The sequence below is a fragment of the Spodoptera frugiperda genome, chromosome 2, assembly GCF_023101765.2.
Source record: "Spodoptera frugiperda isolate SF20-4 chromosome 2, AGI-APGP_CSIRO_Sfru_2.0, whole genome shotgun sequence".
In the NCBI taxonomy this organism is placed as follows: domain Eukaryota; kingdom Metazoa; phylum Arthropoda; class Insecta; order Lepidoptera; family Noctuidae; genus Spodoptera; species Spodoptera frugiperda.
The window spans coordinates 12,880,194-12,906,388 of record NC_064213.1 but is presented as its reverse complement, the minus strand read 5'-3'; the positions used below and the strand labels follow the sequence as shown (position 1 = coordinate 12,906,388).

The 26,195-nt window shown below is 36.9% G+C and overlaps 2 protein-coding genes across 3 annotated transcripts in view; one reads left to right on the top strand and one right to left on the bottom strand.

The window, feature by feature from the left end:
* The window catches only part of LOC118268878 (troponin C-like), a 266,651-nt gene that overhangs the window by 71,124 nt on the left and 169,332 nt on the right, over positions 1–26,195 (bottom strand). The gene's annotated exons all lie outside the window — the stretch shown is intronic.
* LOC118268877 (calmodulin-A) overlaps positions 1,611–26,195 on the top strand; it is a 222,845-nt gene continuing 198,260 nt past the window's right edge. The window contains exon 1 of one of the 2 annotated variants that reach the window (XM_035583659.2): positions 1,611–1,917. In XM_035583659.2, coding sequence (XP_035439552.1) covers positions 1,879–1,917 — 39 coding nt within the window. In that variant the 5' untranslated portion in view covers positions 1,611–1,878. The remainder of the gene's footprint in view (positions 1,918–26,195) is intronic. The other variant, XM_035583660.2, reaches the window with a different exon arrangement.

Here is a 26,195-nt window from a genome sequence, read left to right as displayed (position 1 = left end):
TTAAAACACCTCTATTGGTCACCTGTGGAACTAAAATTTTACATACAAAAAATATAAAATAATATTTATTGCACTCATGCAAAGCTGGTGTGGGTCCCTAGTTACAAATAAATCTTAATTTGAACAAAATAAATTGTCAGTACACAGTTTGACGGTCTTACATGAAATTAGTCGATTGTACAAATAGTGAAGTTCTTAGGAATGAACAAAGTTGTGTTGTATGTATTTTTATTTATTCATGTACATATGTAATTTCCACGCGTGCCTCTGAGGAAATTCACGAAATACCTTTTTTCCTAAGCTGCCTTTGTGTTCTTTTTTGAATAAATAGCAGTGGGTAGGTAGAAAAGTGGTTTATCGTCGCTTTTCGCATAAAACGTCTGTTTTTCCTGCTTCGTGGGATGTATCGCCAATGCTATTAAGGTAGGAGAGTTGCTAGATTATTGTTTTTGAAAATTTTATGAATAATGTTAACATAAAATAACTATCCATTAGTATTTTGCCTGACACGCAAAATAAACTACGAGACACATTGCTTGACAGTCGAAGTTAATTGTAAAAAATATTTCTTAATAAACTCCGTTTACAAAAACTTCAACCTACTTTCCTAAAAGTTGGTTTATGTACTAAAATCTGCACCTAAAAGTAACAAACGGTTATCTGAAAACAGTATCAAAATCGCTTCAGGAAATTGCAAGATAGTCGCGGACAAACATACAAATAGATAAAACTGAGAACTTTTTGTTTTTAAGTCAGTCAAAAACGCCAGAGCACTTGTAGGCGGTTTTCGAAAGACATATTACAACAGAACAAAATACATGTATAAACAGAAATAGAGAAATCTTTAGAATGGCATTACTCTTCATTGGATTTCTAAATTCCTACGCCCACATTAACATTTCCGTTGCCATGACAACCGACGAGAACCTTTAAAATGCCTTCAAAGGTTGGCTATAAATGCAAAGTCCTTGAAAGTCAAATTCAGAACCTTTCAAACGCCTTAGACGCAGTTAAATAAATATAGCATTAACAGACATTTTCATACAGAGAAGAATATAATAGAAGATAGATTTCTCCCATCTTATCAAGAAAATCTCCAAGGTGATATAATCTTAATGTATTGAGCACAAGAAATGTGATCACGACACTGATATCTCTCGTTACAAATAATCTAAGATCCTGAAAGAACAATCATGTAAGACGATGAAATAAATTCCAATTCCATCTACGACTCTCGTCGGAAAATGTATTCCAATAATTACCCTATCCATTGCTTGTTTTCCACAACAGTGTCACAAGGTTGCCATCCAAAGGCAGCATTGTATAGAAACGTATAGCAAAATGCGTTAAATAAATCGAACTACATGGTGGAGGTATAAATTCAATTCATCTTGTATCTGTGTTCCGTCCAACCAGATGAATGTGGGAGCAAGATAGGAATACGGATCCTTCAAAAGTTTAACTTTATTCACAGTGGAATTCCAATCCTATGTAGAAGAGAATACAGTTGTTTTCACTGCGTTGGTTTGTGTACTTACGTCACTAAGCGTTCAGGTTATCAGTGTGTCCTTTTCACCCTATTTCCACCACGGGGCATGTAATCAGTCGCGAATATACCGTCCGCCGCGTCGCCCGCTTCTAAGCCACTCGGGCCGCTGAGATATAAAAATAAAATATAAACACTAGCTATATTTGTATATTTTTTAATATTATATATATCAAAAAAACATTATAAATCGCTTATATATTTCTAGTTTGCTAGTAACTGTATTAATTTTGCATTAACCTTGAAATCGGTGTGTTTGAAGGCAGTGTGGTGACTTGCAGTATTAAAAACATTTTTGCTATCTAGATTTTGGTGTCGGCAAAAAAATAAACATGAAAACTTCATCGTTCTCGCTCCGGGTGATGCGAAGGGTACGTATATGTAACTGTGTGTGTGTATATTTGTGTATTTGTGTGTACGTATAAAGGTGTTGGCTCGGAGAGTAACAGGTTGTGTCAGAGAGGCTCTACAGGTTGATGTCTTGACGTATCAATGCCATTTTCCGGCCACACCCTGTATTTTTATTTTTCTTCCGTTTGCTGTTCATATATTGACAGTGTTATTGTGTCGAGTGAACGCAAGATAAGTTTCGGTTAGATCGTAGGTAGTCTTACAATGTTAAGGGCTCTTAAACATCTTTAACTAACGAATTATATTTAATACTTTATGTTACAGGAAATAAAATTCATTTTTTTACGCAGGCATGCATGAATAAGATATTGCACAAAATAAAATAAACACGCAATAAAATGAAGAATAAAATCCTAGTTTATAATATTTCATATTAATGGTAACTTGAAGAGATATTTCTCTTGAAACAGTAGGACTGCATAAAAAGTTAGTTCCTTTCAGTTTACAGTCGAGAGCTGTACAAACACGGTCGTTCCAGCTAAGTGTCCTTTGACATTACGCTGCTAAGAGAAAACTAACATTGCTCAAAGTATCTGGATTTTTTAATAATTCAATAAAGGAAAATGTACTTTGTTCTTATTGTCGTAGGATATCAATTACGTTAACGTTTCATGTTAGTTCAATACTTACTGTGAATTGATTCAATTCAATTCACATTGTGTTGATCTATAAATTTGTTTAAGGAACCTTTGTTAATTCTTTTTTCTCGGCTTACACACGTAACTGTTTGACGAGGAACTCGACTAGTTTCAAGCCAAGCTAGAGGCTCATATTCATGAGCAGCATTCCACGACACGAGACGCGGTGATTCGACATTGAATAGTGAGAATGTCAAATGTACACAAAATACATACATACATACATATGTGGGTCTAATTAGGTCAATAAGTCGATGCCCATAGTTTGATTGTGTATTGGCATGGGGACGGAAGGATGGTTTACAAATTGGCTGAATTCACTCAATGCTTCTAGTGGAAAGGAAATCTTGGTATATTTGGTGTATAAGGGTTGATTAATATTTGCTTTAATATTAGATTTTGTAAGAAATGTTTAATCCACACTATAAAATATTATTTTTTTTACAATTTTTGTCTTTCTCCTGTCTGTTTGTTTTAGCATTAGCTAGAAAATCCAGCAATTTCAGAGATTACTCTGAAATAGCTGGACTGATTTTGACAGACATTTTATTGGCAGGTAGCTGATGTACTAAGGATACTTTTATTTTAGAGAATTTATTTTTTTAGAAAAAAAATCAATGTCCCAAATTGTGTCGAAAATAATTATTCTACTCGGACAACATTCAATAGATTGCTAAATTGAGTTAGTGTACAATTTATGTCATCGAAAAAACTGGAATAATATAATTTTTACTTAAAAACTTATCAGATAACAATTACCAATTATTATATTGGTAAAAGTAATCAATCTCAAAATCTGGAATGCACGAGAAACGCAGTTGAAACCGTTGGCAGAAAAGCTAAATTCTGAATAAAAAACATCGAAGCAACCGATCTCTCACAATCACGTTATCAGACAACCAATTAGCAGAGTCACTTAAAATCTCAATTGCTACAAACTAATTTAACAAAGTTGTACTAACATGTAACAAGGTGTTAACATGGCCCCAGGTTCTGTCTCCCTGGCAGAGTAGATCGAGCGTGGTGGTTATTGCCCAGTCACCCGTCACTTTCATTTAGCGATAACTAGTCCACTGCGAAGAATTTATTGCCGGAATATTAGTTTGTTTGCTCATTTATATTGTATGCCAGTTATTCCGGGCCGTGTTTAGGAAATGCATCGGTAATTTTTACTGTAAAATTGAGTGCTATAAGGTTTCATTTTGAGAAAATGTTTTTTTTTTGTGTAAATTTTATTGGTGTACTATTGAATAATAAATAAATATAAAAAAAATACGAAACGTCAAAGACAAAAAAACTGTTAAAGTCAGTTGAACGTTAAAATGCAAGGAATATTGTTTTCTGTCTAAATAAACTATTGAATAGACTTTAATGTATACAAGGGTGGATAGGCGACCTAACAAAAGTTGTAGGAAGCCATTTGCAGCATCTAGAAGTGGAACCATATTATGTAGGTGAAGTCTTGTAACTGACCTGACTTTGAATTAATATCCAAATATGTATTAATTTGTAATATTAAATATTTCTCCCTATAATGTTATACTTGCTTTTGCTCGCGACTTTTTACGAGTTAAATTCGAAGTTATTATACACATAAACATTCTTATCGAATCAATCTATCAAAACCTCATTAAAATTTGTTGCGTAATTATTTTAAACAACTACGCAAACAGTGTCACATACGTTGTAAAGCAACTTGGTTTTATACAATGTACTGAAGATCAATAGCACAAATAGTAAAGCGTTTTAAGTTCATATATCACAACTATCTCTGTTTTCTGTAGGACATGATGGCAGTGAGATTGCGTCACGTAGGGATATGGATCCCCATACTAAATGACTATAAACCTTGACCCAGTATTTCTGCTACCACTTAACGTTTCGCTGGCTATGAAGCAGACAACTGTTCGCCATTTTTCCTTAGTTACTTGGTATCAGCGTAATATTTTGTCCTTTCTTTGCTATGAAATGTGCTCATGTTAGGTAACTTATTGTTTAAATCTCTCTTCAAGTATCTAATGAAAGCATCTCTAGGTCAAATCAACCATACGGACATGAGTGGAGTTCTTTTTTCAAGCCTGCCATAATCTTATAAAGCGGCTGTAAGTCATGTAAGCCACGTTCTACCGTAGATATAACCATGAAAACTTTGGAACACTGATGAACACTGGCTTTGCTACAAAGGGCTGGCTTAACCGCACTGATACCACTTGTATTGTGTCCATGGACGGCGGCGTTGCTTTCCATCAGGTGATATGTTTGGTCGTTTACCGGCTTAGATATATCATAAAAAAAAAAAACGCTCGAGGAGGTCCATAGTCAAGCGAGCTATCGCTGGCTGTTCACAATGAACATAAACACTAAACTTTCCACATATAAAAATCAAATAACACTTTGCTCGACTCATAAAGATCTGTACCCTAAGTCGAAACGAAAGCGCGTTCGGCGCTCTGGTTGGCCGGCTCGAACAAACCAGCGAGTCAGAGTGCTCGTTTCGATTACTTTACACGTAAAGCAAACTCGTACTAAGGGTACTGATGCTCGATTCGATAGTGAAGACCTACGTAAGAACGAAGTTACCGATATTTCAGTATAAAATCGACACTAAAAACACCGAAAACTGAAACGAAACGAACTTTTTGAAGTTGTAATTAGTTCAGAGTTTCAGGCGAAGAGTTTAACTTTACCAAGAAAATTATGTTTGAAGAAACATTTTTAGTTATGTATTTATTTTGTTCAACTCTTCTTTAGATTGTGGTTAGGTATATTCGGAGTTCTCACGGCCCGGAGGTAAGAGTGTACGCTTCTCAATAATAAGGATGTTTGTTCAGTAGCTGTTAAGTGTCTATATATAAGGTGTTCTAAAATTATCTGCCACGGCTTTAATGGGAGGTAGCGTTGTGTTTGAAGATTACAATAGTAAATATAAATTATTGATGTGTGTGTGTGAGTAATTTGTTTTTCATACATAATTCTACGTGTGACATGTGACTTTTATGTTTGTAACTCACTAACATAAAATAAAGGAAAATTTATGTTATTTGAATACAATTTCCAATTGACCAAGACTTGACCAAGTATGGGGATTATCGCGTAACACTTGTTTTTTAACATGCAAATCCCAATTTTTTATTTTGTTTGTCACACAAACAGACAGATAGAGAGATTAGCGATCACAGATTAGCGTGAGCTAATTTCTGAAATGGCTAGACCAATTTTGACATGACTTTTATTGACAGATAACTGATGTCCTAAGAAATAACTACTACGGTACGGTACTACTTTTATTTTTGAAAAATAAAATAAATAACCCAAATTCTGACAGAAGTCATTACGAGTATTCTACGACGAAGTCGCGGGAACAGCTAGTATTAAATAAGTATAGATTATATTTCTCACAATGAAGTCAACTCAATTCGTTTACCTTAATTCAAATTGGCGATCTCTCATGGAAGATGAGATCACGAAATATTATTTATTTATTTTACGTTATGTATTACGAAACTTTATCAGGTAAATTGAGAGCTTTTCAGCAAGGTATATAATACTGTGATAATTGAAACGAATTTTCGAAAAGGTTATAGGGCATTTGCCGGTATAACAGTGTTCTAAGAAATTATGCTATGAAATAAGTTATATCTTAGTATAGGTTTTTTCGAGGATTCATATCTTGGTAAACTGAAATTCTAGAATTTGGTTTGTTATTGGTTGAGTGATTGTATTTCTAAATGCGCCTCGTATGTAATACCTATGTGATAGTTACTGGGATAAAGTCACTATTAAAATAGTTTGTTGTATTGTATTACATCCTCGCAGTATAGTTACATAGCATATATCTTTTGAAAAACAACCTTAGACTGGTTTTTCAGTCCTATCGACCGAGCTGAGGGATCGTATATAAGCGCACTTGACATATCCGTACTTAATGTGAAAGTGTATTTGTGTTTCTCTCAGATCGCTCCAGAGATATTTTATGTCATGATTTTCTTTTGGATATGGTTAGAAGGCTGGAAAGTTATACAGACAGCTTCTGCCAGCGGTTTCGCCCGCATTTCCGTGTGATAAAAAGTAGCCTATATGTTATTCCAGACCATAATCTACCCCTGTTCTAAATTTCATCTTGATCCCTTCAGCCGTTTTGGCGTGAAGAAGTAACAAACAAACATACAAATTTTAGCATTTTGTTTTTCACTCGCTATAAAAACAGCTTGGTACATACAAGGGTTTATTCTGAATTCCTCTAGATTGTCAGGGTTTATGGAGGGTCCACCTACGCGGTACCTTCCATTACGTGGCCGCTGTAGAATACTTTTTTATTGGCAATCTATCCCCTAAGCTATGTACGCCCACTGTCACTTAAGCTTACTTTTTTGTTGGACCATTATTTTCTGAAGGTATTATTATTGTCGATACAAGTCGATGAATGTTTTTGAATTTGATCTGTGTTTTCGTAGCGTTAGCGTGGCATGGAGATGGTGCCGGGTGGGTGGCAATAGGCCCTTATTACATGAGACTCAAAACATAACTGGTGAAAAGTGGGTGTTACAATGTGTATACTTTTGTCTACTTAAATATCAATTACACATCCGCGACTACAAATCGACAAAAATATATCTACCTACACTAAAATAAGAAGGAGCAATCGTGTGAATAGAACGAAAAATCATGCATGTTCTCTGTCGCAGCAATACGACACGAGCGGCAGGGACGAGGAAATATTTGTCGCTTATATGCGACATAGGCTTTTAAAGGGTAAAGAGGTACTTAAGACGTAGATGTAAGACGCATTAAGGACAGTCTTAAATACTATATAAAGCATACAACACAAAAAACAAAACTCTTGAAACGTAGCTAGACTTCGCCCAATAAGAAACGTTTGCTTGGAAAAACCGCCAGCATATTTGTACATTGCGTTCCACAGTTCTACGAAACAAATCTTCATTAAGTGGACGTTCCAGAGAAGCTTTGGAAGGGAAACTCTGTCTCTTAATGAAGATGGCGGTCTGTTCATTTAGCTGTCTGTCCGTTTTCCGATCTTTAATATGAAATTGAAGATTTAAGGCCCTAAGCTTTGTTGTTGATGAAATTTTGATGGAATTTCGTCTGACGACGTTAAATCGGTATTGTTTAGAAGTATCATTTTGTTTTTTTTATATTTATTTATTTAGGTTATGTTTTATTGTATTGTAATTGTGATCTAGGTGATTATGTATCCAATACTATACAGTAACGTTCTTATGATGTGTTAGTAGAATAAAAAATGGCATTTATTGCTAGCTCCTAGTCTCTCAAGAACTGAACACCAAATGGTATTTGTATTTGAAAGTTTAAGAAAGATTTTTAATTATTTTAAAGTAGTTTGTGCCAGCGGCATGGGATAAAAAGTCCAATCACTAGAGTCAGTTTATACCCGGTCTTTATACAAAATTTAATCAAAATCCGTTTAGTACTTTCAGCGTGTCTGACGGACAAACATCCAAACATATAATACTAGTGTGACTTACACCAGCGCCACAAATAATTGCTTCATTTTCTACTACTTTTTGCACCAAAAACAAAAAGAAGGACTGGTATTTCTGCCCCTCAATTCCACAGTTTTTCGCCGTCAAAATGCCAAATAGGCAAATTAGGCCCGTTTAGTAAGTTTATGTCGATACAAATTTGTCACAGCAGTGGGTTTGCGTGGCAGACTGTATTATATTGTGCGATGCCCACAGAGCGGGGCTCGGCTGCCACTGAAAAGTATTTTGTTAATATTATTCTGCGAAATGTTTAGCGACGAAAACATTATGGCGTCAAGTTGTTTTTAATGAATTGCGGGCCATTTTTTGTATTGTTATTGTAGGTGTTGGTTGACCCTTATTTGTCATTTTAAAGTTTATGAGTTAATTTGTTATTTTGTGAAATATTTGTAATTTTTTTCTAGTTTTCTTCAGTGGTATTGTATAACATATGTCTGTTATTTCTTTAAGGATTGGCAGAGGAGAGAAAGATTACCGATTAATTATCATTGTTAGTTAGTCTTAAAGTCTTTTTCCTTTAAGTTTAAATCAACCTAATAATAATTATCGTCACGGCCTTTTAATCGTAGGCAGAAGTGCATATTACAATACGTAATACTACTATACAATGTACACACTTTTCACCATTTGTTTTATAAATCCCGTGTAATACAGGGTGAGCCTTTTGCCATATAAAAAGCCCAGAAATACTTTGTCCGTTCCAGAAATTGAACCCGAAACCCCTTGTCCGGCAATCGCACTTGCAACCACTCGGCTAACGAGGCAGTCTTAGTCAACCTATAAAATTTTTAGTTATTTATTATGCTGGACATAGAAACAGTTTTATTTTGTTGAAAACAAATTGAATATAAGAGTGTGACATTTCGCCCATATCCTCTTGATAGATGGCTGTTACGTAGGAAACTATCAATATTACTTGTCCAACTTTGTCACTTACGGAAACAAATACTTCAATAAGTGTTTGAATTATTTGTACTACGAGGGCTTCGGGGATATATTTGTGTTTCTATCAAGTACCAGGGATAGCGTGGAATGAAATAATTTGTGATAGGACGTGAAACTATACTTAATGAATAGGGAATGTGACTGTTATATTAGTTAAATAGCGGTAGCGGGTTCGATTCTTCAAAAGTTTAATAGTAGCAATGATTCTAATTACTGTGACCATTTTTATTTTGACTTAAACAAATTATATACATAACTGCCAATAATTGTTGCATGTGCATGACGCATTGATGGCTAAATTAGATTTTTTCGCTCAAGATTTTTACAATAAATATTTAGGTCAAAATATAATGGTAAATGGAAATTTCTGGTATATGACAATAATCTCTTCCCTTGTTTCATGGGTCTCATAACATAACTAGTGAAAAGTGAGTGTTACATTATAATATTATAATTAAATGACGACTACATGTGAATTTGCTACTATTATCTGCCTAAACCTTCATTGAATAGAAGACGTGATTAAGTCCTAAAAGTTTTTACTTAAAACCACTCAATCAACGCACAATTAAATACTAAAACCGACAATTCTTTCCCTAATTAGGCGACCCTTTAATTTGTATTTAATTACGAAGTCTTAAAGTACTTTTTAGATTGTGACCCAAAGAAAGAACATCATTAGTACTAAACAGACTTCTCCAGTCAGTCTTCTTTTAATAGATTTCCGACCTTACAGCTTTAGTGATAAAGTAGCAAATCTATTACCATCACATGCTCAAAGGTGTTGGTAACAATGAGTAGGCGACCTGTCGATACCACTTATTGACAAAAGCCTACAAAGATGGCGATCGGATCGCACTATTTGTAAACTGTTTACAATGGCCGCCAGTTTAAACGGATCATCGCTTTGAAATGGCTTTGATAAAGCTATTTGTAAGCGTTTATGGTTACTCGTAGCTGATACGGTTTTATGAGGCTTTCATATTTAGTGTTAACGTTTTTAACCGACTTCAGAAAAAGGAGGTTCTCAGTTTGACCTGTATGTATGTTAATTTGTTCGTTTGACCGAACCGATTTTGACACGGTTTTCGAACCAAGTGTATGTATGTATATTTGTGCGTTATTATCTCATGTTTGGCTGAACCAATTTTGAACATAATATTTTTCAGATTTAGGAAAATGTTTTAGGGATATTACATGACTTAAAAAAACCTATTTTGAAATATTTTTTATTACCTTTACAAACTGTAAAAAAAAACGACAAAAGGACAGCAATACAACCTTAAAAATATGTCAAGGACATCCCACTGCATGCCCTTCCTTATTCTACCTATAAAAGGAAGTCACAATAAAAATATTTGTCAAGTCATTAGCCCAGTCATTACGGAGTATCATGCAAGCAATGTGTGTCAGGTAAACAGATGAACATTATTGAAGGCAGCACAACAAGATGCCCCACAACTATACAAAACTCTCCACTTGAATTTCAACTCTACTCTAAATGAATAAGTTTTGAATTCCGTTGGAGATATTGGACAGTTTTGGGTAGGTTGACATGCTGGCTACCAGGTATTTACTGCATACCTTTTGGAGGGTAAATAAGGGTAAACGACGTCCCTTTCTACGGGTTATTAAGTACAGACTAGTGGGGAACCGTCATTTGAATGGGTATGTATGTAAATTAAGGGCCTCCTAGTTTAGGAGTTAGGTGTAGTTTTTATTAGGTTTAGTTAGTATAAGTGGTAGGATTTGGAGGGTCTAGATTGAGTTCGTTATGAGACTGAGACTTGGTCTTGGTGATTTTCCTTATTAACCGACTTCGCAAAAAGGAGAAGGTTCTCAATTCGGCCTTTATGTTTTTTTCTAGGTATGTACACTATATCAAAATATAACTTACCGGTACTATCTATACATACATTGTACATAGGTATATACTTAGGTTTAATATAACTTTGTTTAGTACTTGTGGCACCGACTTCTAAACTAGCAGTGGGTAGACACAGGCAGTAAAATGAATAATAGTATTTTTTAAGTTTACGGAAATCTTTTTTATAGGTATAAGCTGGTAAATGAGCAGACGGATCACCTTACTGGTTACTGGTAAGCAAACCTGAAACACCAGAGGCGTAACAAGTGCGTTGCCGAAAACTACCGACTACTAACTAACTAACTATTATATTTACCCAAAGTCAGTTCAGCCGGTGGTCGGCTCTGTTTGTTCACAATAGTAGCAGCTGTGCTCTATTTAGTTCCACGAAACAGTCATTAGGTAGTTGTACTAGTGGTTTCCAGTTAGAGATCGTTCATTGCTGAGTTGGTCAAGTTATTTAGTTTAGTTGTGAGTGATTTATAAGTACGCATAACTGATTCGATTATAAGTATATTAAAGGATAACATAAACTAAATTAAACATAATACTTACTAAATAAATCTAAATGAAATAAAAACTTAAATAAGTTATAAATAAATAATGTACAATTTACAATAATTTAAAACTCAAACAAAGAAAAATAAATTAAAAAAAATAATTTACAGGATAAATTAGTAATAGTTTTGAACCAGAACCAGAAGTCATTTATTTGCACTGAGTATATATACTTACAAAACCATTTCGTTCCTGGTACATTGTACAATGTGGCATGTAAACATATTAATATTTAAAAATATGTATATATATTTAAATCAATATTCTCTGAAAATTTTGCTTAATGTTGGGAATATATTCCGTGAAATAAAAACTATAAAATTATGTCAATGTTAAAACTAGATAGGCACAGATAATTATATTAATCGTAAAGACGAATTACATTTCTTTCAATACATCAACAAATAAATATGCACTTGTAAATAAAAATAAATCCCTATATAAGTCTATTTCTTCCTATAGAGAACGATCAAGACTACTCTTCGTGGAAAAGTGCCTGTAGCATTACGGGCAGCCTTCAAGGAGATTCCCTCTTTGTCCTTCATATGAAATGAAAATAAAGGAATAAGACACAATAGAATACTCACTACACTCGTACAATAGAGTTGTACAGTACCCGGCGATAAATAGTGCACATCGACATCTGGAAAGAGATATTTGGTTGGCTTCCCTACTATCGATACGTCGCATACTTACGGTGCGCATCTTACTCACACAGGTAGAATAGGTGGAAACGGTCACATAGTTCCACAGCATCGCTATTATATCTTCGTAGCATAGTTATATAGCACATTTCTGGTGGCAAAGCACTCTAAAACTAGTCGAATACTCTCTTTGAATTATAAAAAAAAATATAAAATGTTTAGTACAAATTAAATGATCTAAATATTAAATAGTAGGTGGTGGAGGCCAGCAGGTTAAGGCATCCTTTTTATACAAGAGGGTGCAGGTTTGAAACCTCACAAATACTAAAGTGACGTTTAACGACTAATCTGCCTTAAGCGAGCATGGCCATCAATGCTCATACCGTCTCCTTGTGAGAAGACGGGGTCCTTAAAAGCTGATAGTGATAAATATCATACAAAATTATCTCGATGTGCAATATTTACGGCCGGGTACTGTAAGCTAGTGTTGTACCTAATCCTGCTCGACACTCGTCATGCACGTTCCGTCCTTGGAACCGATTATGGGGTGAAATTGTTACAACACTACGTTGCGTCATACGCGTTTACTCTCCACATTTGTTTTTAGTTTTATCGTTGTAAATAAAAAGCAATTGCTGCGGTATCTTAGATAATGGGAGTGAAATCGTTTGGGTTGGTATTTTATACATAACCATATAATATACTTACATACAGTCATGGACTATGTATGTTATACGTACTCATATAGGATGTTTTAGGTTTTACATCAGTACCCTTGGCTTATACTTATACTCTGATTTGCCGGATCGAATGAACCAACCAATCACGGCACCAAACGCGCGTTTATTTCGATCTCGTTAAATGTAAAGCAAACTCGTACTACGACACCAAGTCATAAGTGCTGGAGGCTTGCACTAAAGGAATTGTAAAAGGGAATTTAAATAAATAAACAAGTGACGTAATCTAGGTAAACTATTACATAGGCCACTATTCGCCTGAAAGGTAAGCTAAGCTTGTAGCGCAACCTAAAGCAAGCGAAGTAATCACACCAACTAGACAAAAACAACAAGTAAAATGTTCACAAACAAACAAACGAACAAACATTCAGATTTGTAACTTCAACGAGTACAAAAGAATGCAAAAGATTTGAGTTTGCACATCCGATATATTTGCAGTTGAAAATGTATACTAAACTGTTGAATTTCTTCAACCAAACTTGGACATTATTTCAAAGCGATTAAGTCTGAATTTCGGTTAACTTGATGTGCTTATGTCTGTGCTAGCACTCAAATTATGAGTTCAAGATAGAGACGACAAACATAACTATGAATTTGAAGGTAACGAGTGGAGTGCAGTCTCAAAAGTTCAGACAATACTGTTAAATCAATATCTTAAGTTGAAAACTTTGTAAGACAAACTGAGATAGTAAAGTTTTTGAATATTTTAGGGCTGATCGGTTCATATCAATCTGAAAATACATCGAGCATAATCATCAACAGCCTGTATAAGGTTACTGTTGACCAAAGCCTCTTCTCACTCGAAGAAGGTTTGAACATTAATCAACACGCTCGCTCAATGCGGGTTGAGGATTTCAAACTTATAATTAGAAATTATAAGTTCAAGTTTACTTCTGTTTTCCTTTACCGTTCGTCAGTGGTGTCACCGAGCATAAGCACTTCATAAGTAGACTAGATGCTGGAAAAGGAGGTTTTCAGTTTAACCTGTATGTATGTATGTTTGTGCGCAATTATCTCGCGTTTGGCTAAACCGATTTTGATGCGGTTTTCAGCATAACATTTTTCAGACTTAGGAGAAGGTTTTAGGGATATTACCTGACTGATATTCAAAAATTGAAGGCAGTTCCGTTTTTTCAAACGAAAGTTTTTTTTTCTCAATCCTAACAACCTCATAAAAACCCCTCTCATGCCAACTCATACAGTCATATAGTACCAGTAAGTGGAGGAAGGAAACGTTTCGTTGCCCCAAGGCTAGCACGCGAGCTTCTTGTTAATGGCTAATAACACATTGTACCACTGCTACCATACCATTGCAATACCAATCGCTTTCCTAAATGGAATTTTAAACTTAGTATATTGAATTTGTAATGTAAAGAGCTTTGGCCGGTTCTAAAGTTCACTGCTGTAGTGTTTATTGTTACGTGTTAAATATTAAAGTTCTTCTGCCTGTGTGTGATTAAGCGTAATATGTTCTTAAATTATTAACTATGCATAAAATAGTTTGAGGTTAATTATTAAATATTTCTAATAGTTAGTCTATCTTTACTATAATAATAAGTCGGGTTTTCTTTCCTGACGCTATAGCTCTAGAACGCAAGAAACGATTTCCACGGTTTTGCATTCGTCCGAAGGGGACTTGGGCTCAGTGAGGTTTATAGCCAAGAAAATTCAGGAAAAATTCAAGAGAAAAGCAGGAAAACAGCAAACAACATTAATGGCGAAACGGAGTTCGACGGGTCTACTAATTTTAATATATATTTTTTTATAAAAGGTTGCACATATACAAACTGTCACTTCCCTCCGCGCGCGCGCACGGTGCAGTGGTGCTCTTATCGCTGTTAATTATTTCTTTTATTTTTTGCTATCTCCGTGGCCTATTCCGGTTTGTGCTGTTTATGTTGTGTGCCCTGTGTCTGAGTGTGGTATAAGTAAGTAGTTAGGCGAATTAATCCACGTAATTACGTTTTATGCAGCAAATTTTCGGTAAGTCCATTTATTTCTTTTATTGCGGGTGGCAAGATATAAACTTGTGTGTAATTTTATAGTTTATTTCTTTATATTCGTACGAAGTTTTATTTCCAATTGTTGCCGAGAATTATATAGGTACTTAATAATAAACGATGTCGTCGCATAATGACCCGCCCGATCGTGACGGCTTTCGAAAAAGCCGATTAACTCCGCGATCGCCGCCGTGTAGCTCGAAGCGGCTTTTTAGCGAGATTGAGTCTCCGACGTACGCGACTCCCGATGATAGGTCGTCCAAGCGTGTACAAACCTGCGTTTCACCGAATTTGTCATCCCCGGCGAGTGAGAGTAATAAGGGCTACACGGACCTTATGACTGAGGCAACACAATTATTGTCGAAAATTAATGAAGTCGTGCTCGATTCGCGGCTAGCCACTGGCAGCAAAACCACTATAGTTGAGCTAACCCAGCGGGTCACGGGTATAGTCGCGATCTTAGCAGTGAAATCGTCCTGCGTCGAGACAAAATTGTCTAATGCGGAACGTGAGTTAGACAGGTGTAAGTCGTCGTCTTACACGACAGCGGAAAAAAAAACGGTCGATAATAAAATGTCATATGCCGAATCGTTAAAACTGCGTTTGCCCAGCAAGATCGCGCCCGCGATGGAATCCCGCGCCCCGCTTCCGTGTGTTGTCGCCTACCCGACAACCGAGCGCTCAGCTGATTTTGCGTCGTCATCGGCGACTAAACAGGCGCTCATGAAGGCGATTAAACCTTGCGACGACGGTTTTCAAATTGTAGGAGTTAAAAAAACCGCGAAGTCGGGTGTCGTATTGCGTGTTGCTGACGAGCGGCAGATAAAGAAGCTTGAGTCCGTAGCAGCGATTCGTACCGCCGGTTTGCGTTTGGAAAAGCCAAAAGGTCGTAGGCCGCGTATCCTTGTCAAGGACATCCCGGGTTCTATGGAGGACGCCGCGTTTTTGACCTCACTGTATCGTCAAAATATTAGTGGGGAAATCGAAGTAAAGGAGCAAGATTTTATTAAATCTTGTAAAATTACCCGCCGGCGTACTTTGCAAAACGGTCGTAAGTGGGTTGGCATTGAACTAGACGCTAATATACGTAAACATCTTGTTACGACAAAAGATAAACTTTTTATAGATTGGGCTACTTGCCGATTCATAGACGATGTAGAATTAGTTAAATGCCACTTGTGTCAGCAGTTCGGCCACGTTAGGAAACATTGCACGGTTAAAACACCCACCTGCGGTAATTGTGCTGAGGCGCATGAATCACACGACTGCCCTCATATAAATAATAAAAATTTTATTCCAACATGCGTGGCGTGCAAACGTTTCAAAAACCTCACGACCACCGTTGTGGTTCGCCCGAGTGTGGCACCTACAAAGCTAAACTCGAACAACTCATATTAAACACCACCTATTAAATAATAATATGGATAGGTTGACTATAGGGCAACTAAATCTACATAACGACAGGGTTGCGACGTCCGAGTTAGACAAACTAATAGTCGACTATCAGCTTGACATTGTACTTGTTCAAGAACAGTATCAAAATGCCCACTTACGGCACAGGGTAGTGCAGCTGAACAATAGGTCGCGGGCTGGAATTTACGTCACGAGATCACCTAATTTCACAGTAACATCTATAACTAATTTAATGACGTCACACTGTGCCGTGGCGGAGATTGCCTCAGAAAACTTTAAACTTTACGCTGTGAGCTGTTACTTTCAATATTCTGACTCAGTTACTCCTCACATTCATCACCTCCGTCACGTCTTGCAGTCGCTTGCGGGCTCCAAAATTATAATTGGCGCCGACGTTAATGCGTCTTCATCCTTATGGTATGGCAAAGTTAGGGCTACTGATATGGAGCGGCGTTGTGCCGTTGCAGAATTCATTGCTGAAATGAATCTCTCCATACATAACACCCCTGATGCACCACCTACTTTTTGCAGCCAAATGGGCGAATCTTGTATTGACGTCACACTTTCTAGTTCGGACGTTAGCTTGGATAGGTGGCGTGTCTTACCGGATGCGTCATGTAGTGACCATCGCCTGATCGTGTACGAATTTGTCTCGGGATTACCCCGGGGTCCAACGCTTTGCAGTAGTGGCTTTAGATATAAAACTAAGGGCGCGGACTGGAACTTCTTTAGCTTATTATTTGCATCTCAGGCCACAGACTTCACTCGCAAAGACCTTTCGGCAGAAGAAGGTGCTGAAATCATGTCGGATACTTTTACTTACTGTGCCGACATTGCGTTTGGTCGGGGATCCTTGACCAGTACGCGCAGATGTGACTGGTGGAATAATTATCTAGTCGAACAACGTAAATGTTTTCGTAAAGCGCGCAAACAATTAAATAGACTAAAAAAACGTAAAGTTACTGGTTTTGCATTTGATGAAGCATTGATTGCGTTTAGAGTTGCCAGGTCACGCTATAGGGCTTCAGTGGAGAAAGCTAAGGGTAACCTGTTGCGGAGAGTAGTGCAGAGGCTGGAAAGCGAGGGTCCGTGGTCGCCTCTGTACCATGAGTTCAAAGCCAACAGATCCGTCGATCTGGCGTTCGTACAGAACATAAAAGTCAACAATGTTCACACCACTGGTATTGAGGAGACAACGGAAGTTCTACTCGATGAACTCATCCCTGACGATGTATCCGAGACAGATAGCGATTATCATCAACAGATTAGGTCGTGGGCGGCTATACCACCCAATTCACCGGTGTCTGATCTACCTTCCATCAATGAGCTCGTAACTGTTATTAAAACGTTGCCTATGAATAAATCGTCTGGTGAGGATAAAGTTTCAAATAAAATGATAATAGAAGCGTGCAAATCTGCGGCTGACGCGATCCTGTCTGTCTTTAATCGTTGTATAGCGGAGGGCGTCTTTCCTCGTATATGGCGACGTGGATTCATTCGCATAATACCTAAGAATGGAAATAAACCACCCGATGACCCTAAGTCATACCGGCCTATTACGCTTTTACCATCATTAGGAAAACTTCTTGAGCGGCTTATCGTTCCTCGTTTGCTGCCCGGTGGACCGAAATTTCACAATAATCAATTTGGTTTTACTGTGGGTAAATCTATTGTAGACGCAGCTCTCTCTGTCCGAACCATAGTGACTTCGTCTGAGCACAAATATGTAGTAGGCATTTTTCTAGACATTTCCGGTGCCTTTGATAACGCGTGGTGGCCAATGCTACTCCTTAAACTGAAGGGTCGTGGTTGCTTTAGTAACATATACAAACTATTATACACTTATTTTCTTCACGGTTCTGTAAAACTGAAACTTGGTCATTATTCGCGGTCGAAGTCGTTGTCAATGGGATGTCCTCAGGGCTCGGTTATTGGCCCGTATCTGTGGAATTTAGGGTTTGATGATTTGCTCGCGACCCCACTTCCTTCTGGTTGTACGTTGACTGGATATGCGGATGATGGCCTTTTGTTAATACAATCAAATACTCGAGCCGGACTAGAGAATTTAGCTAAGGACTGCCTCAGTAGGATCTCGCGATGGGGCGAACGTAATCGATTAACTTTTGCACCCCATAAAACCTATCAATTATTGCTTAAAGGAAATTTGAAATCATGGCCGTCTATTAAATTCAATAACGTTCCCGTCAAACGTAAGGAGTCGGTTTGCTATCTCGGTCTAGTCCTAGAAAAAAACTTTTCTTTTATTGAACATATTAAGACTATTAGTGAGAAAGCCAAAAACAATTTCTATGCGCTCACGCGAATTTCGAAGGCTACCTGGGGTCTCTCTTTTCTTACGCTCAGAACCATCTACGGAGCAACCTACCTGGGATGCGTGTGCTACGGGGCACCAGTGTGGGCTGATAGGGCCACAGTGGGCGCGGTACGGCGAAAGCTTCTCCAAGGTCAGCGTCTAGCCTTGATCTTTCTGTGTAAGGCTTATAGGACGGTTAGCACAGAGGCCCTACCTGTGCTCGCGGGACTACTTCCAGTCGATCTTGAGGTGCAGCGACGTGCTGCCATGTACTATAATGCGAGACCTAACTTTTCCGCAAACTTTCTAGCACAACGTGATCGAAGCAAAATTGATAGATTGCTCAAGCCTTTAACGGACGTCTGGGATGAACTTCTGACTGAGTGGCAGTGTAGATGGGAATCTTCTACCAAGGGCCGCCACCTCTATCAGTTCTTTCCATCCGTGCATGAGCGTCTGGAGAGGACATGGTTGGAGGTGGATCACTGTGTTGCCCAATTTCTTACTGGCCATGGCAACTTTAAAAGCAAATTGTTCTCATTTAAACTCGTTGATTCACCATGGTGCCAATGTTCGACAGCGGAGTTGCAACATGAGCAATCCGCCCATCACATACTCTGGGAGTGTGGTCTCTGGCAATCTGAGCGTGACACTATGTTGGATAATTTAATTGTTTCATCAGGTGTAGTTTATTACACGGACCTTGTGGAGTCTCGAGCAAATTTCCGTGCGTTTAGGCGTTTTTGCCATACCTATTATTGGAAGCAAGTATAACAGCTCACGCATAGGACCCATTTAGTATTAGCATTTAATATTTTAGTTTTAAGTAAAATTTCCGTGGTGCTTGGCGACTGGGCTTCTCCCAGTTGTGCAGTCTCTTTTGTGCCTTAAGGCTTAAGTCATCCTGTCTCCTGCATTAAATTCACCGAGGGAAGTGGAAACTATCGTTTTCTTTTCTTCTCCTCTAATAACATCTTCTGATTTGTTTCGTTGCGGGATCCAAGACAGTCATTCATTTCCCTGGGACGCGCCGGACTTCAGTGTTCCGGTGTTTTCATGTTTGTATCTACTGTAGATCCTGGCTTACAGGAGTTGCAGCGGTATGGGAGGTTGTGGCGGGCTTGTCCCAATAAAAAAAAAAAAAAATACAAACTGTTAAGATTTTTTTATGTACTAAGCCGGTAATGTTTACCTGAAACACCAGAGGCGTTTCAAGTGAGTTGTCGGCATTTTGGAGGTTAAAGATTTAAGGATTGTTGGGGAATCGGGGATTGGGAAGATTGGTAATTGGGCCTCCAGTAACCTCACTCACACAACGTAAGCGTTGTTTCACGTCGGTTTTCTGTGAGGCCGTGGTATCACTCCGGTCGAGCCGGCCCATTCGTTATTCTAGTACTTGTCAGAACTAGACAATTTATAAAACAATATGACTAAGGAAACAGAGAACATTCACTGCATGAAAGCTGAAAATATTCAATATTCATAGGGGTTTACTTCGGGAAAACGGTCGCCAAGGTTTCAATGTAAGCACATATAAAAGAGATAGCACACATAGATAAGATGAATATCTCTGTGGTCAGCAGAATCGCCAGATAATCTTAATGAAAGAGAATATCTTTACATTTTTACTCCTTTGTATGAGCGGTTTCTTTTGAAATCTTTTAATTTTATAATGTAGACTTTTTATACTCTTCTACCAGAGATGTGCTGTGCTGCGAAGATGTAATAGCTAAGCTTTGAAACTATGTGACTTTTTCCATTGATACTAAACTTTGTATCGGTGCGAGTAAGGTGTGTTATGAAGGTGCGCCGCGGCTAAGTAGTTGCATAAGGAAAATACGCAGCTCGATAGTAGAGCAATCATTCATATCACGCATCCATAGCAGACATCCATCGCACACATCCATAGCACGCATCTTTCTATATTATAAAAACATATCTTAGTTGAACCCGTTTTCACCAGTGATAAACTATGTGCACCAATGAATATGATTGGTGGAAGCCATACGCATCCACAGCAACGTAGCATAGCACATATCTGGTAGAAAAGCAGCCTTACATATGTATATTTTCAATCTAAAGCTCAGTACAGACGAGAGTCCAATCCCTTTACCTTTTTACAGCAAAACAAATTGCTCACAACTGCATGGAATAACGCACAAGGGAATAAAAACTACGTTCGAAAACGGACGAGGAGTACAAGTTAGGAAACTTTCGTCCTTCGAGAAAGTTCCATCGTCTGCCCTGGCCTTAAGTTTAAATAAATTGAGATGGGGGCACGTGACTGGCTTATTGGTTCCCTAGCAAGGCTATTGAGTTCGTTCATTTTGATTTAAGGGTCGGACAAAGTATTATTAGGGTTTTTGCAGCTCTGTGTTTGGAGTAATGGAGATAGTTTCGCTTTGTGTTGAGAATTGAATGGCGGTAATAGATTCGAACCATTTCTAACGTAACATTTCTTCCAGACATTTGATTGGATTTGGGCGTATTATCGTGTCTGCCTAATATTCGGGCAGACTTTAATCAATAGTAGCGCGGTATGGCCTCTTTCACTGTTCGTATTTTATATCATCAAACATTTTACACATACACAACACATAGACACAAAATATTTCACATTCACAACAAACAAATTCATCGAAATATGCAGATAGCTTTCAAATTGTGCGATATAATCGAGTTGGGGACTATCGATACCTATATCAGCATCGATGCGATGTGAACCGAGTAGTCGATTGTGGTCGGTCGAGTAAACACGGGTAGGTTAGGTTAGGTAAATGTTAACAAATTGCAATGCATTGTGTTCCTATGGAACGTTATTTCTTGTTGGCTTTCTGTAAGGTTAGTAGCTCATAGTAACTGTTGTATTTTGTGTAACAACCTCGATGATTTTGAAGGGTAAGCTGGAATTTATTGGTAGGAGAACAGAGTTCCGAATATTGTTTATTAAGCAGTTATAGTAGCACAATTATTACGGTAGGTTTCAATTTAGCCATTTGTAGATTTGTTTACAAGAGATAATATTTTGAGAGAATCTACAGATAAATGACAATGCCAGATCCTGCCCCAATTAATTTCATCAATGTACAAGAAATGTAAATTAATCAATATTATGCAATGAAAATAAGACCCTTGGTTACTTAATTATTATTCTGATAAAGTTGCGGATAAAAATTAGGAAATAAAAAGAATTTAAAAAACCTAAGGCCTATTTCCTGTATTTATCGCGACCATCTGCGTTTCTTAGTACGCTTGCACAAGGAACACAAAGAGTCATTAAAAAAAAAAGAGATTTATTAATGTAATGTGTATGGATTTTAATATGAATTTGGTATAAATACATACTGTTAGTTAATTTTTTTTTTTTTATTATGTATATTATAATGAATGCATATTCTAATTATTATTTCGTGTTTGTACGTTTGTGATTAGATGTAACGAAACGTCTTTGGCGTGCGTGCGTCAGTTATGTCCAAAAAGTCATTATTTGACATTCGCTCTGTCTGTTCTGTTTACATTGTTGTTTCGTTATGACTATGAATTAAAAGTAGGATTACTAAAGGTGATATTGGTGATAACATTCCTGCCTTTCATAGCTAAACACCCTATGATAGCATTGTAATAATATAAAGCACTTAATTTAATTATTTCTACCATTATAACTGCAATTAATCTAAACTGGTACCTAACCTAAATGTAATATTTTGTTCTTAGATTTATATAGAAACCGCAAGGTCTAAAGGCTTTTAATCCTGTTTTTAGTTATCACTAATAGAGCAGCAATAGAATGCTACATTTGGCATGCCTGTACAATATATTTTTTGGTGGGGCAAAGCTCTATAGAGATTCTGGCATTGTCATTTATATGATAAGCTAATTGCGGCTAGCTGTTGTTCGCTGTTTTTGGAAAATCAGATGTATGAATGTGATGTACGTAATATTTCTCTGAAATCATTATATCTATCAAAATGCGTTGCGTAGTTTTAAAGATCGAAGAGTATACGACTTTATAAGTGTGCAGGGATAGTAGATGGTAGGAAATTATAAATTATATTTACTTTAGTAAATAGTTTACAAGGTAGCAGTTTTACACGTCAATCTTTAAAATAATTAGACAAGGCATGCATTTCCTATCGGGCTACTCTGAGAAGAAATCACAAAACAAATTAAGAGGTCGTAGTCTCTTTTAAAGTCCAGACAAACCAACTAAAAAAAATGTGCAATTTACATGTAATATTGTACACACCCATGAAATAATTAAAGATATGAGTTTATACATAGAACTATGCATATAGTAGATAAAAAAATATATGATGACAGACCCTGGACGCTATATATGCACATTTTTGTGTAAAAACCTCTGATAGCGCTCGATAACGAAGTTATGCTATTAACAAGGTGTGGGAGAAAATGTTTATGAAAAATCCTTTCAATATTTTACCGGGAAACGTGAATTCAATTATGAATGACGCTATAGAATATAGCTTTTGTGTTCGCGTCTAGAATTAATAAATTCTCATAGTGAAATTAATTGTGGATTGCTTTTGTTGTTTTGTATTAATATTAAGGTTGAATAAGCGTTGCGGCTAAAATGGATATAAAATGTACTTAATTGTGTTTGTGTATCATTGGGATATTAACACAATAATTCATCAACCGATTTTCCACAATTTATCTTTCTAATAAATATTATAAATGTGAAAGTTGTTTGTTTGGATGTTTATCCGTCAATCATGCTGAAACTACTGAACGGATTTAGATAAAATTTGGTATACAGACAGGGTATGAGCTTAATTTGCTGATAAATCAGCACATAAACTGATTTTGCTGATAAATCAGCTCATAAGCTGATTTTGTTGATAGGATACTTAGATTTTTACCCCACGGGAACGCGGGCAAAGCCGCTGGCAGAAGCTAACTAGTTTATAACTCACACTGGTTTCAGTTTCAGTAAAATCACTAACAATTACAAAACAATATCTAACACAGAACTCAATGGCTATAACCCGACCAAATCAAACAGCTAATTGAAATCAACCAAACAATACAAATGCAACAACTGTTCATTTGTGGTCACATAACCATACAGCGATAGATAGAGACACAGTGTCGAGCCGTGGTGGCATGAAACCTGACAAGTACCGATATGACATTTTTCCAGTTAGGTATATACTGTAGTTTAGTACTACAGTTTAGATGTCAGTTTCATATGGTGAAGGAAAAAATCGTGAGGAAACCTAGGCTGAACTGCCTCGTTGGTCTAGTGGTGGCAAGTACGACTGTTGGGCAAGGGTATCGGGTTCGACTCCCGGGTTGGGCAAAGTGTTATTATTTTTTAAAGGGACGAGCCTGCCACATCCTCTTAATACCGCTGCAACTTCTGTATATATATTACAGAGCCCTTATTCAGTTTTTCGAAAATTTCCCCTTTGCTTATCAGTAAGCACTGACCTATAGGCTCATGATGTGACGTGAACCGTATACCAACATACCGTACTGAACTAGACCGACGTAATATTTTGTCAAAAGGCTCGCACCTAGCCATTGGAAAATTAATAGAGGCTTTTACGTGGAAATTGCACTACGGATGCGAATTGGTCACGTCACTTCCGCTGAATTTCAGTATATCCGGTCCCCTGTGGAATTTGAGTCCACTTCTCGGTGAAACTCCATCGGTACCAAGTAATTGGTCGTCGTTCAGTTGTCAGACATATGTATATTATGTTGGTATAGTATGTATTTTAATGATTTCTCGTGTTGTTTATTGATGTAGATTTTTTAAGATTTTTTCTTGTTCAAGAGCATAAATGTCGGATTCGATATGCATGATGTCTGGTGTTGTGGTCTACTTATTTGATAATAGTAAGTACTTATTATAGTGTTGTATTGTTAATCTGCTTATGTATTAAAAAAAGGTAAAGCATTACGATTTTTATGGTATAAGCCGGAAAACGAGTAGACGGAGTGAGTGCATGACGGAGTGACTCATGATAAGCAATCGCCGCCGCCCATGGACACCTGAAATACTAGAGGTGTTACCAGTACATTGCTGGACTTTTGGGGGTTTCGGGAATCGAGGGTTGGGAACTTAGTCCTTAGTTTGTATAAATATTCTTTGGTTTTGTGACCTAATTTATGAATCTAACTTAACATTCACGACGACGACTTATTATTATGTGATTTTGCCCCATCAGAATCCTTTTCAAATAAAATGCACATTATCATATCTCTTATCTTTATTATTCACAACAAATAACATCATACACATTACTTTTGACATAGAAAACAACATTATTAGCATACATATATACGTACTATGTCATTATACCGATACGGAACATACAACATATAATAAAGATGGAAATTGTCAACATACGGAGTAATGGTTTCCGATGCGAACGGCAACTGGTTCCGATGTAAATCAGACGACAAATTTAAATACGAACATGCACGAAGATTGTCGGAAATTGACGATGTAGTAGTGTTATGGTTATGTTAGGTAAATTGAAGAGTTATTTAAGGTTTGTTTTTATAGTTTTATGTGGCTAAATAATATTGTCGTGCGATTAAGTCAAGTAACTGTTTTATGGGACATCTCAACTAGTTTCAAACCAATCCAGGAGCCCATAGTCATAACTAGTAAGCTGTTCAACATAATAATTTAATTGAATATTTGCTTTATTATTTTAGTTGTAAATCTAGATATTATGTTCTTGCAAATTCTTTCTTTTTTGTAATGACTATCGTGAGATATTCTAAATTAACAAAAAAAAACACGGTTTTCTCACGTAAATGTATGGAGAAAAGCTCTACTAGTTTCGAGACACAGAGGGACTCTTCATCATAAGCAGCGTGCGTGATTTTTTAATCAAATTCTTCTTGTTACTGGACATTATAAAAAAATACAGTTAACCAATTATTAAATAACAGTATCATGAGTACTATTTCTGAACTTAACAAAATACTATTTTCTTCTTAAACTGACATGGTCACTAACACCGTCTCATTAGTATTTAAGACGGAATATTTACCATGTTTATTTATGTCTATGAGTTTCCAATAAAAATAAACATGGTAAATATACCGTTTTAAGTTCTAATAATATTATTTTCTAATTTTAAAATAGAAAATAATCACTGCAGCCATATTAGCATAACTGCAACATAATAATTATTTATAGATCAAGGAAACCTACCTCACGTCACTCCGTCGTGCTCAAGTATAAAGATACCCTGAAGCAAGCACACATGTACTGCTTTGTAAACGTTTCAGCCGTTTCAGGTAAACAAAGCGATCATACAGCCTGCTCACCGTGTAATCTAGAAGGCTTTTCATGAAACTATGTGGAAATAGGTTACAGGGAAAGTGAACTTTACTTATACTTACACTTAGAGCTTGTTTTACATTGTTTGGATAGTTGATATGTACCAGATAGAGAACATAAAATGCATTTTGTATGAGCTATCTGCCCCATATGTATGTCTATCGGGTGGTATAACTATATGACGGTGGTGAAACAGCGCGTTACGGTACTACATTTTTACGAGTTAGTACTCGTAAATACGTATTTTTTACCGTTACCTACCCCTACTGAACCTAA